The sequence below is a fragment of the Pollicipes pollicipes genome, unplaced genomic scaffold, assembly GCF_011947565.3.
Source record: "Pollicipes pollicipes isolate AB1234 unplaced genomic scaffold, Ppol_2.1 Scaffold_3087;HRSCAF=3621_pilon_pilon_pilon, whole genome shotgun sequence".
NCBI lineage: Eukaryota > Metazoa > Arthropoda > Thecostraca > Pollicipedomorpha > Pollicipedidae > Pollicipes > Pollicipes pollicipes.
Window position 1 is genome coordinate 41,205,285 of NW_023596225.1, and position 12,895 is coordinate 41,218,179.

The following is a 12,895-nucleotide window of genomic DNA, read 5'->3' on the forward strand; positions in this document are numbered from 1 at the left end:
GATGGTACCGGATGGATCGGTGGGACCGGATGAGAGCAAGCATGCCCGGAAGTGACCAAACCGAACTGCACGGGGTCTGACAGTATCGGACGCCACCAGACGTGGCCGATAGAAACCGAACGGGACGGAATGGGACCAGACGGATTGGACGGCATCGGGTGGAGCGTGATGAGCTCAGACGGGACTGAACAGGGTTGGAAGAAACCGGCTCGAACATGATAAGGCGGCACGGGGCTTAACGGTGCCCCTCGAAACCTAATGCGATAGGACGGGTCCGGATGAATCCGGATGGGACTGGATGGGATTGGACGCAATTGACGGGACTAGAGAGGACTGGATAGGACCGGACAGAACCGAAGATGATCAGATCAAACCAGACGAGACCGGACGGGAACAATTGGCACAGGACGGGACCGGATGAAGCACGAATAGAACAGAACGAACCCTGACGGGACCAAAACGTGACCGAATGGGACCAGATGGGGCTCGTCTAATTTCGCCCGGTCCCGTTCTAGTCCCATCATGGCTTGTTTTGTTCCATCTCGTTCATTTTGGTTTCGTTCCTTGCTGTCCGACCCTGTTCCAGCGCGTTAGGTCCTGTCTGGCCCCCGCCAAGCTCCGTGCAGTCCCAACCGGTCCCGGGTCTCGTCTGGTTCCATCTGATCCCATTAGGTCTCGTCCAGTTCCATCAGGTCTCGTCCCTTCCTGTCTAGTCCCATCTGGCTCCATCCGGTCCTGTCGGACCTCAACACGTTCCATCTGACCCCACTGGCTTCGTCCGGTCCCGTCCGGCTTTATCTCGCTTCTTCACGTCCGGTCCGGTGCGGTTCGGTTCCGTCCGGCGCGGCCTGGTCCCGACTGATGCGGTCCGCTCCGGCCGGTTCTGTGTGGCTCTGTTCTGCTCCTCCCGGTTTCCTTCGGTCACGATTGGTGCCTTAGGATCCCTCCGGTTCGGTTTGGTCCCTTCCGGTTCCTTGTAGTCCCGTTCTGCCCCGCCCGGCTTCTTTCAGTCAAGACTGTTGCCTCTGACCCTGTCCGGATCGGTCTGGTTCCTCTAACCCTGTCCGGTTCGGTTTGGTCCCTTCCGGTTCCGTCCGTTCCCGCTGGTCCATTTCTGTCCTGTCCAGTCACATCCAGCATCGTCTGTTTTCCTCTGCTTCTATCCGTTTCCCTGTGGTTTAGTCTGGAATGGTCCCGTCTTGTCCCGTCTCGCTTTATAACGTTTCTTCTGGCTCCCTGCGGTCCCGTCTGGTTCTATCTGGCTCTGTGAGCTCCGTTCGAGGCACCAGGCGGGAAACCGCCTGGTGCCTTGCGGTTACCGCCCGCCTGCTGGGTGCCAAATGTGCAACGGGAAACGCCCAAGTATCATCATGGACTAGGCAGGCCTATATGCGCACGTAGATGCCATGCAAAATAGTGTAGTGCCCTGAACATGTAGTGCTCTGAACTGAACACCCAGGTTCGCAGTGATGCTGTGGATTTATGACGTCATATTCCAATCAGTTGGAGGTGTTATCGACCTTCGTGACATTTACACAATCATGAACAGCTGCATTCCAAGTTGTTGTGTCTGTGGTGGTGGGCGGGGAGCCGACGGGCAAGGATTTTGATCGTTGTTAGTCGCACGATGGGTTCGATGAGGTGCTTGATGTATTCATTGATGTCTGTAAGATATGTCGGCGACAATATTGGATGGGAAGTGCGTGGCCCGCGCTGGCGATACCATCGTCAGACCATGCCCCCAGAGGTGGTCACTGTTGGGCCACATGGGCTTGTTTCTGGGCTTTGAAGGAAGTCTGATCAGCCATGAGTAAGCAAAAGTCGGTTAGAACCCAGTGAAAGGAATATGGGTGTCACATAACTAGAGCAGTCAGTACTTCTGAAAGCCCAAGTCAGCATCATCAGTATGGGTGAAATGAAATTAAATTTAATGATTTTTGAAGTTGGGGCACCTCGGTTTTTCTGCCTACCATAGATGCTGGGTTCATTTACTAGCATTAAGGATCTTGTGGTACCCCCAGCATTCTGTAAAATTAGTTTGTATGTTGCATAATTCCACATGATGTGCTGTATGCTTGAGATATGCCTGCAGCATTCATTGTGAAGCAATTTGACATGCATTCTTGTGCTGCCTGATTATATTTATGATTATTATTCATGATATACATGATCTATCTATCTATCTATATATCTATCTATCTATGATCTATCTATGAATATTATTCTTGTATTCATGAGACATGTTATTGCCATTAACTATGACTTAATTTGTCTTGCATTCTCTTTTCCACAGATCACTATGGGAGCTATTCTGTCCCATGTTTGCCAGCTTTTCCATGGTTAGTGGTATTGTTCAGTGTGGACAGAATCTTGTGGCTAATATTGGCCCTTTACTCTGTGGAGGGATGGCAGAAACCTGTGGCTGAGAAGACTGCTCCATTTTTAGAAAATATGGAAGTGATGATTTGACAGCATGGGGAAAATGTTTGCAGATGGTGCTCACCCCCATGTCCATGGATGACCTCTCAGCACTGACTTAATAGGTGCACCAACATTTACACCTTACTTGCTGGGTGTGCTACATGCTGCTCACATGTGGCAATATGTGCTGGGCAGATGCATATGCTTTGCCTTGTATAAAGGCATGTGGATAGTCAATTTATGTACACATAATGAATGTGTATAGTGTATGAGTGTTGTGCATTTATTACCTCCCCCCATGGATCCATAATAATTGTGCTGTTTTCCTCACAGGTAAAAAGCGTGAGTTCGTTGAAGGTGTAGTGTGCCAGGCAGATGAGCTTGAAGATGATGAGTAAGTCATTAGGTCAACATGTTATTTGCAGGCTCTCTATTTGGTCAAACATATTTTGTGATATTGCTGGGTGGTTTGATTTTATTTTCTGAGGTTTTATGTCTGTAAACTGGGATGACAGTAATTTGGTCATGACCTTTTGTCATTTAAATAGCTCATCATGGCTTGTTATATATAGTATTTCAGCATGATCAATTGGTCCAGTGAGATCTGTGTGGGAAATGTGCCTGGACTTACAATATGTTAATTCTTGCCATAATTGGTTTCTTTACAAAACTGCTTATTGATGTTGGTTGTTCTTAGCATCATTAAAAAGAAAGGCTGTGCCTGAATTTTCCTTTATTATGTCATTGATCAGCACATGGTTGTTCATGACTTCAGGATGGCATCCAGTTATGCTTGTGCATACTGCGCTAGCATGTGTTGGTCAGTCTGTATGGCATGGCTTTGTCAATCAGGCTAGTTGGTACAATACGTAGCTGTAGTTGGTGACAGCAACTGCAGCAGCAACAGCACGCTGACATCCGGTCCACCATGTGTGACGTGCTGCCTGCCTCGCCAGGATGCGTATCTGTGACCTGGCTGGCGAGGGGCGTATCCTGGTCGTCAAACACCAGGGGCAGATCTCCGCCCTGGGCACCAAGTGCTCCCATTACGGCGCCCCCCTGGATAAGGGTGTGGTCTCCAATGGCAGGATCCGCTGTCCTTGGCATGGTGCCTGTTTCAACATCAGCACTGGTAAGACACCTGCTGTTAAACTATGGTCTCTGGGAATACAGAGCTGCCTACTGATGAGTTGGTGCTCTGTTCTGTTGGGGTGGCATTAAGCTGCCTAGCCAGCAGTGATTGTGGATTTTCGTCTTTTGATGTCCAGAAACATTGCGACTCTTTTGCTGTTTAATAGGATGAGAGGAGCAGTTTATGGAAATGTTGGTGTCAGCTAACTGTATTGGCAAGTTGAAAAGGCTTAAGAATCAAGGGGCCTAACAAAATTAAGTGCAGACATTTACTCATGTTGTATGTGCTTGTTTTTGCCAATTTTTTTGTCCATTTTCTGAAATTGTGGGTGAAAGGTTTGGTTGAACATGGGTCATGGAAGTCTAGTGCTGGTATTGTGTGCCAGCATTATGACATTGCTTTAGAGTAAGGTGCCAGTTGTTTTTTGTTCAGTATTTGTTGGGGTGGGGGGGGGAGCTAAATGTCTGTTTTGAAACCACGACCGTATTCTCATTAAAAAGTAATTAAGAGTGAAAAAACTTTTTTTGTAGAATCTAATCCCTGGCTTTTATCTATCAAATCCATTCACAGGAGACATCGAGGATTTCCCGGGACTCGACGGCATCCCTTGCTACCAGGTTGAAGTGGGTGATAGCGGTGACGTGAAAGTCCGCGCAAAAAGACAGCATATTCATGAGAACAAGTGCACCAAACAGCTGGGCAAGAGATCTGATGAGTGCAAGGATGTGGCACTGGTCCTCGGCGGCGGTGAGTTGCACAGGGAATGTGTTGTCTGTCAGTGCTTCGCTCTCTCGGTGTAGATCAAATATTGGTGCGCGTGTTTACACTCAAACAAGGTAGAAGCTTGCATTGTCTTGTAGTTACATGCCACTAAATTTGCCCACTATTTATTTTGTTCTTTCTTCTAGGGGTTTCCACAGAACAGGTAGTTGTTACCCATTGGTGTGAACGAGAGTAACAGACTTTACTGGGCTGCTTGGAACTGCTTATGCATTCAGGAACGAGTTGTCTTCTGCTTCTGAGTTAGTCGCATGATGTAGGTCGCAATCGCGTAACACTAGTGTACCTGACCATTGACCAATCATTAGGCCGAGCCAACATATATGGCAGAAATCTGTGTTTATTTCGTCCTCGCGTGAGAGGACCTGCCGGTGCCGCGCTGGTCGCTGCTAGTGCCGTCCGTAGCACTGCCACTGGTACCGTCCGTAGCGCCGCTACTGGTGCCGTTCATAGCACTGCCACTGGTACCGTCCGTAGCGCCGCTACTGGTGCCGTTCGTAGCACCGCCACTGGTACCGTCCGTAGCGCCGCTACTGGTGCCGTTCGTAGCACCGCCACTGGTACCGTCCGTAGCGCCGCTACTGGTGCCGTTCGTAGCACTGCCACTGGTACCGTCCGTAGCGCCGCTACTGGTGCCGTTCGTAGCACCGCCACTGGTGCCGTCCGTAGCGCCGCTACTGGTGCCGTCCGTAGCACCGCTACTGGTGCCGTCCGTAGCGCCGCTACTGGTGCCGTCCGTAGCACCGCTACTGGTGCCGTTCGTAGCACCGCTACTGGTGCCGTCCGTAGCACTGCCACTGGTGCCGTCCGTAGCACCGCTACTGGTGCCGTTCGTAGCACCGCCACTGGTACCGTCCGTAGCACTGCCACTGGTACCGTCCGTAGCGCCGCTACTGGTGCCGTCCGTAGCACTGCTACTGTTACGGTCCGTAGTACCGCGACTGGTGCCGTCCGTAGCACAGCCATTGGTACCGTCCGTAGCGCCGCTACTGGTGCCGTTCGTAGCACCGCCACTGGTACCGTCCGTAGCACCGCCACTGGTACCGTCCGTAGCACTGCTACTGTTACGGTCCGTAGTACCGCGACTGGTGCCGTCCGTAGCACCGCCATTGGTACCGTCCGTAGCAGTGCTACTGGCACGGTCCGTAGTACCGCGACTGGTGCCGTCCCCAGTACCGCGACTGATACCGTCCGTAGCGCCGCCACTGGTACCCCCGTAGCACCCGCCACCGGTACCCGTCTTTAGCACGTGTCCTGACGATCGGGTGCGGCCCGTGCGCCAGGTGCGGCGGGCGCCAGCTGCGTGGAGGCGCTGCGGGAGAGCGGCTTCAAAGGCCGGGTCGTGCTAGCGACCAAGGAGAAGTACCTGCCGTACGACCGGCCCAAGCTCAGCAAGGCCCTGGACATGGAGGCCGAGAAGATGCAGCTTCGCTCCACCGCGTTCTACGAGGTCAGATGTCGCTTAATAGTCTGATAATATGATCTGGAGATGAGGTTTAACACTAGAATTGATGTCTCATCGTTTGAAGTTGGGGTGAGTTTTCAGACGGGTGGAATTAATGCCAGTGGCAAGGGCTGGACCAATTGCGGGAAGCAGAGACAGATGATGACCATAGAATCCCTTGCTTTCAAGGAAAGAGATCCTGTTTAATCGCCTATTGCTGGAGTTAATCCACGGTACACGTTTTCTGCGTTAACAAAGCGCGAGCGCTACAGTGCGAAATGCCATTGCGTATATTCATCGACATTGATAAATAATATGTTAACTGGTCGTGTGTTGCGTGATTTTGGTTGTATGGTTGTATCGTGCGTGTTTGACTGCGTCTTGTGTTGCATTATAAGGCGTTGGGTGCATCCAGTTTCGTCCGCCGGCCGTTCTCCAGCCTGTTCCCTTGGCAGGCCAGTGACATCGAAGTGCGGACAGAACACGAAGCGACGTCTGTTAACAAGGACGAGCGCAAAGTGTGCTTCAAGAACGGCGCGGAGTTAACCTACACCAGCCTGGTCGTGGCCACCGGCAGCAGGTGAGGCTGTTCACGTGTTCAGTTTGCACCCGCTTCTCCTGATTGTCTGTATGACGTCGTCCGATCAGCCGCCGGCAGCGCGTGGCCCGGACCTGTGCCGGGTCCGGACCCTCCGCCGCTGACGTCAGCCGGTCGGCAGGCCGCGCGTGCTGGCCGTGCCCGGCTCCGACCTGGAAAACGTCTGCGTCCTGCGCAGTCCCGAGGACGGCAACGCCGTGGCGGCCCGGCTCCTGGGCAGGGACGTCGTCATCATCGGCAGCAGCTTCATCGGTAGGTGGGCAGCGACAGACAGAGACCCGCGATAGGGGGACGGAGATGATGCCGGGCACGGTTTACTCAGGCTGACCGCCAGACGAGCCGAATCTGGCGGGCACCCTCGGCAAAGTTGGGCATCGCCGCGTTTGTTCAAGCGTTTGCGCCGCGTGTTTTTCTTTGTTCGCGGCGGTGGGTCCGCAGCGTTTAATGCTCTTCCGTACTTGTATTGTCAATACTTTCATCTTTGATTAAAGTGTGTGATAATTGTGAGTGGCTGAGGTTTGACATTTTAAAGCACATTTTACCGGTTTCTTGGTCGTCACCGTCATAGCCGGGTACTACGAAGCCAGAATTGGTTAAGGCTGCATTCAAATACTGGTAAATTATCCGAGACTGCCACGTGTGCTGACGCTGACCCCCCGTTGACTGTCCTCGAGGTCTGCGACCAGTCTTCTGCTGCGTTGTCAACAGGCATGGAGGTGGCCGCGTACTGCCAGGGCAAGGCAGCCAGCGTGGTGGTGGTGGGCTCGAGCTCCGTGCCGTACGAACGCTCCCTGGGCCCCAAGATCGGCGCCATGCTGCAGGCCATGCACGAGGCCAAGGGCATCGTCTTCAAAATGGGCCTGAGCGTGCGAGAGTTCAAGGGCGAGTCGGGCCGGCTGACCCAGGTCAGTAGCCGGCGGTTGGGCGCCCTTATGCTGTAGGCCTTAGGGCAATAGCCGGTGATTGCAGGTGTTGTCTGTTTCTCGTGCGATCGTCCAACATACGATCCTTTGCTGCACGAAGTGTTCGTATGCGATGTTTTGACGGGTTGCCATGGCGACAGGTGGTGTTGACGGACGGCTCGGAGCTGCCGGCCGACGTGTGCCTGATGGGCGTCGGCGTCACGCCCTGCACCGAGATGCTCAGAGACGTGGTCAAGCTGGACAAACATGGAAACGTCGTCGTGGACAAGGTAGACGTCCCGGCTCTGACTCATAACTCGAGTTCGGAGGACTAGTCGACGAATGGGACGTGCTTCGTAATACATGTTTATTGGTTGTGGAAACGCTGTCAGGAAATGCCCCTAATTCATTGGAACGTTTCGCAGAGCGGGTGCTGGCCGCGCGCGGAAGGTAGCGTCTGAAGGTAGCTTTTGGGTCGTCGGCAGACCCGTGAGCGCGTGCTGGCCGCGCGCGAAAGGTAGCGTCTGAAGGTAGCTTTTGGGGTCGTCGGCAGACTCGGGAGCGCGCGCTGGCCGCGCGCGGAAGGTAGCGTCTGAAGGTAGCTTTTGGGGTCGTCGGCAGACCCGTGAGCGCGTGCTGGCCTCGCGCGGAGGGTAGCGTCTGAAGGTAGCACCTGGGAACCGTCGGCAGACTCGTGAGCGCGTGCTGGCCGCGCGCGGTAGGTAGCACCTGGGCCGCCGACAGACCCGTGGGCGCGTGTTGACCGCGTGCGGAAGGTAGCGCCTGGGCGGCCGACAGACCCGTGAGCGCGTGCTGGCCGCGCGCGCAAGGTAGCGTCCGGGGGTAGCGCCTCGGCCGCGGACAGACCTGTGGGTGCGTGCTGACCGCGTGCCGAAGGTGGCGCCTGGGCGGCCGACGGTCCCGTGGGCGGGTGCTGGCCGCGCGGAAGGTAGCGTCCGGGGGTAGCGCCTGGGCCGCCGGCAGACCCGTACGCGGGTGCTGACCGCGCGCGGAAGGTAGCGTCCGAGGGTAGCGCCTGGGCCGCCGGCAGACCCGTGAACGACGGTGACGCGGTTTCAGCGGCTGCGGAGCTCGGCAGACGGGATCTACGCGGCCGGCGACATCGCGTCCTTCCCGCTGCCACTGGCCGACGACGAGCTGGTGGTGATGGGGCACTGGCAGCTGGCGCACTACCACGGCCGCGTGGCCGGCCGCAACGCCGCGGGGCTGCAGACCGACGTCAGCACCGTGCCCTTCTTCTGGACACAGCTGTTCGGCAAGAGCATCCGGTACACGGGTGAGTGGGGCAGCCCGGCGCCGCTGGTGTGGACGGATGTGCGTCTGGTGCGGGTTTGGGCTGCTTCGGAGCGCCGTAGTGATCAGCATTCCGAGGCGTGGCGTTTAGCAACTGCAACTCGTGCCAAAACTGCAAGTGCCCCATTCAGATGCAATGGACTACATCATTGTAATGCACGGCATTATAGTTATCCAGCGGCACTGGCTACGAGTTCTGGAGCTGGCCCGCCAGCTCTGGTGAGTCCCAGAGCGGGCCCGATTGGCTTCGAAGATCAACTGGCGACGGGCCAACGAGGATCAACCCTTCCCTGGGGCGGCCGTGGCACAGCATTGTGCGGCATGCAAACCCTTCGCAGTCCTGCCCGGCGAAAGGGGAGGTTAACTTGTCTGTTGAACTGGACAGCACTGGACTGAACTGCACAACGGGGGTCATGGGTTCGTGTTGAACTGGACAGCACTGGACTGAACTGTTCAACTGAGGTCATGGTTTTGTGCTGAACTGCAGAGCACTGGACTGAACTGGACGGCTGGTGCCGGGGTTCGTGTTGAACTGGACAGCTGGGCTCGGGGTTCGGGCCGCACGCAACAGCTTGGCTTGGCAGGCGCCGGAAATTCGAAACCATTTGTGCAAACCGTCGAGTACTTACTTGCTTGTTTGCGCATCTCATCTGTAGAGAGATGTGTTTTAAGTCGGACACGGCCATCGGTGTTGCGTCTTGGACGGATTCAGGAATAGGCGGCGTTGCATGGAGGGCCGAGGCTTAATTCTCACCAGTGGGAGCGTAGTATTTTGAGTGCTTCATCCATTGCGTCTCGTCCTGGTGCGGCAGTGTTTGTCTCAGTACGTTGTGCGTTACGTCGCCTTTATCTGTCGAAGGTTGTTTTACGTTCCACCCTGTTTTTAGATTGTCGCTAGTACTGTCCGGCCTACTAGATGTGCGTCATACGTCATTTCGCCTTTTGATGAGCGTCGCCACGAAGTGGCGACCACGCTTGTTCATTGTAGATCCCGGTGTGACACCCGCCTACTTTGGTGGACCTGTGACTGCCCTCAGGAGTGGAGAGAGTCCCCGAGCGCATGGGGCGTGGCGGAGAGTGGTAGCATGCAGTGAAACATAATACTGGGGCTGGATTAGTCGATGCCTTCTTGTTGTATTACAAGAGTTGAATGCCGAAGGTGGCAAGGAGAGTACGGCCAATGTGGCCTGGGTATCAGATGTTTTATGACCCGGCGATTCACGCGGCCCCGGCTCTGCCTAGTAAAGACAGCACTGGGCTTCCAAACCGTGCGCCATGTCGGATCCATGCCTACGTGTGTAGCAGAGAGTCTAGGGAGCGTCCGAATATTCGGTGTGTTGTGGCCGCGGCGCCCTGAGCCCGTGCTCCTGACTCACTCTGCCGCGTCTGCCTCGCAGGCTACTGTCCCAAGTTCGACGACGTCATATTCGACGGCGACGTGGACGAGCAGAAGTTCGTGGCGTTCTTCTGCCAGGGCGACAAGGTGAAGGGCGTGGCCTCCATGAACCGGGACCCGGCGGCCGCGCGCTGGGCCGAGCGCATGGCCGCCGCCGGCTACCCCAGCAAGCAGCGCGTGATGGAGGAGCTGGCGGAGAAGAGGGCAGCCGAGTAGGGGCCCGCGCCGTCGCCCCCTGCCGCTGTGTGGGCGGCGGGGTCCGCCTCTGGCGCGGCAGGGCGCCACGGTCGGTACGCGCCCGGTCTGCAAGGGCGTGTTGGTGGTGCTCATCTGCAGAACCGCCGGAGCATCTGTTGTATTGCGACATGTGTCTTCCGACCTTGGGTGGTGAGATGGTGGTGGGTCGTCGCTGAGTCTATATCCTGGGGCCAATTCGTTCTGTTTCCGTCCTGATCTGGTTGTGTAGCCTTCGTTATCAAGTGCACGATGGCAACAGGGTCGAGCGCAGTTGCTTTATCGCACATCAGAGACGTAAATGAGCTATATACACATGCATATATATATATATATATATGCATAATTTATATACATGTATATATATATATATATATATATATATATATATGTATATAAAGATGGATATATGAGTAAGTATTTAAACACGCACAGATGCTAGATCAATACTCAGACAAGCACGCTAGTATCGACACAGCGTTGCGCCACTTCACCGAGAGCTTTAAGCGAACAGGCACATGGCACCCGCACTTCGCACACTACCGTTCGTCCGCCTGTCTTCGGGTTAGGGTTTGCATTGGCGGGCTGTGCTGTTGTACTCGACAATGACATCACTCGGTGAATCAAACGCTATCTCAGCGATGTTTGTACCGTCAGCCTGAGATGCCGTCGCTGCCAGGGCACAGGCACTCCTCGCTGCCCGATTTCTAAGTGCGAATGCAAGCAGCGGCCACGCGTTCTAAGGTATAGTCTACTTGTGAGGGTATATTTTTATGTGTTGGGCTTGGGCTGCCGTCTTCCGTCTCGTAGGTGGCAGTGCCGTGTATATTCCGTGGGGTGCCAAATCGGCTCCAAGCCAATCTTCCGCAGTACAGCTGCAGGCTGCCGCACACGTGCGGCGTGCTGGCTCCTCGTCGAACGCGGCTGCTCCGGTGCAGCGCGTTGGCCCATTGTTAGCCACGGCTGCACCCGTGCGGCGTGCTGGCTCCTCGTCGAACGCGGCTGCTCCGGTGCAGCGCGTTGGTCCATTGTTAGTCACGGCTGCACCCGTGCGGCGTGCTGGCTCCTCGTCGAACGCGGCTGCTCCGGTGCAGCGCGTTGGTCCATTGTCAGCCACGGCCGCACCCGTGCGGCGTGTTGCCTCATCCTCAGCCACCGTGATCTAAGCCACCGTGATCAAAAGCGGGTTTGAATAGCGTTAGCATTTGACGGGAAACATCAGCTTGTTAAGTAAAAAAACAAACAAACTAATCCTCAGCAGCATTATCACATGACTGCATTTACGGCTACATCATTACGGCGCCTTATGGCGAGGCAGTCTGGGAATCAAGTAAACTCCGAGCGTCAGTGGTTGTCGCCTGGCACAGGACGGCCCCCACTAATCATTGGGCCTGCATGAGAGCCAGGGGTCACTGTCATCACTCAGTGACAGACGCCTGACGTGCGTCCGGGGGCTGGCGGCTGAGCGTCTGCGGGATGGTGGGAGCTGGCCGGGGCGGGGCGCGCGCATCCTGTGAGCGCGCCGGACAGGTGGACGCCGCCGCGGTCTCGACAGCGCCGTCCTGGGTATCGGGGAAACCGGGTCGTAGTGGCGCGATGCCACGTGTTGAACAAGACGGGTTGTGTGGAATATTACCGCTGCACCGGGCGCGCCGGCGTGAACTGTTCCTGTTTTTGTTGTTTGCTTGCGTCTCGTGCATTGCGTTACGTGGAAGCTCTTGTATTGTTAGCGAGTCCTTGTGTCTATTGCGTGACGTGTTCTATCAATTCGAGCTAAAGGAATATTATTAACGCTTTCTGAGCACAACGAATATCAGTGATGAGGCTAATACATGTAGTATCATACGAACGTCTCTCATTTCCATGTCCCGACCGGTGCCCAGACGAACGGCTCGCTGTGGTTGGAAAAACCTTTGTTACTTAACACCGGTAACCCTCGCGGGCGCATTATGCGGCGGATGTGCATTCTCAAGCGCACGATTGCGCTGCGCTCTAGACGGGCGCGTTTTCTCACGGCATGGCCAAACGAGGCGTCTCGCTCCCCTCCCCAACCCGCAAGCTCTAAAAGTGAGTATGCTCAAGTCGTGCTGGAAATGACATCGAACGGCTCCTGTAAGACCGTGTAGGGTTAGTACAGCGGCAGCCGGAGCAAATGACCATTGGCGCCCTGGGCCAGTTAAGTACGTTGAAAAGGATACATTTAGGTCCTCATAATTAATAAATTTATATAGCCGTGAAATTTCAGCACTCCTATGATTATCTCATTCGTTAGTGTTGTTATCAATAAAACAAACTGCACGCTTTCGAGTTTGACCCGCCAACTGTCGGTGACATAGCGAGACGCAGGAATGAGGAACAACGTGGGAAATGTACCGGAAATGTTCGTCTGCGGATAACCAGTAGAAATCGATTCATGACCAAGGAGGATTACATGTTCTGGATATGCTCGAAGCTCGCTTACTTGGATTGCGTAGAGGCGGCCTCAACTTTCTGTATCAGGGGCCAAGGGCTAAAAATTGGAGGTCCCGCCTGGTCCCGTTCGGTCCTGCCGGTGATGTGTGAACCCGTTCGGTCCAGCCTGATTCCGTCTGGTTTAGTTTGGACTATGTCTGGCTTTCTGGGATTAACTTGCAGAAGCCTTCATTTGGTACCCTGCCAAGGATGGCTTGCACCA

At 54.9% G+C, this 12,895-nt stretch overlaps 1 protein-coding gene across 1 annotated transcript; it reads left to right on the forward strand.

Moving 5' to 3' along the window:
• The first annotated feature begins 1,779 nt into the window (after window positions 1-1,779).
• On the forward strand, window positions 1,780-10,529 carry LOC119089693 (apoptosis-inducing factor 3). Its single transcript, XM_037212501.1, has 12 exons — window positions 1,780-1,810; window positions 2,294-2,339; window positions 2,755-2,815; window positions 3,378-3,553; window positions 4,124-4,300; window positions 5,617-5,783; window positions 6,233-6,357; window positions 6,497-6,627; window positions 7,084-7,280; window positions 7,439-7,567; window positions 8,358-8,574; window positions 9,989-10,529. Exons 2-12 carry the CDS (start codon window positions 2,300-2,302, stop codon window positions 10,201-10,203), a joined length of 1,635 nt encoding a protein of 544 aa, XP_037068396.1. The 5' UTR covers window positions 1,780-1,810; window positions 2,294-2,299; the 3' UTR covers window positions 10,204-10,529.
• The last annotated feature ends 2,366 nt before the right edge of the window (window positions 10,530-12,895 follow it).

What these genes read in the sequence shown, in the direction of transcription:
- LOC119089693 (XM_037212501.1), top strand. Translation starts at nt 2,300, where the DNA reads ATGGGAGCTATTCTGTCCCATGTTTGCCAGCTTTTCCATG. An exon ending in GATGAGCTTGAAGATGATGA is followed by an intron (nt 2,816 to 3,377) that starts GTAAGTCATTAG and finishes CTGCCTCGCCAG; the next exon opens with GATGCGTATCTGTGACCTGG. An exon ending in AGTCGGGCCGGCTGACCCAG is followed by an intron (nt 7,281 to 7,438) that starts GTCAGTAGCCGG and finishes CCATGGCGACAG; the next exon opens with GTGGTGTTGACGGACGGCTC.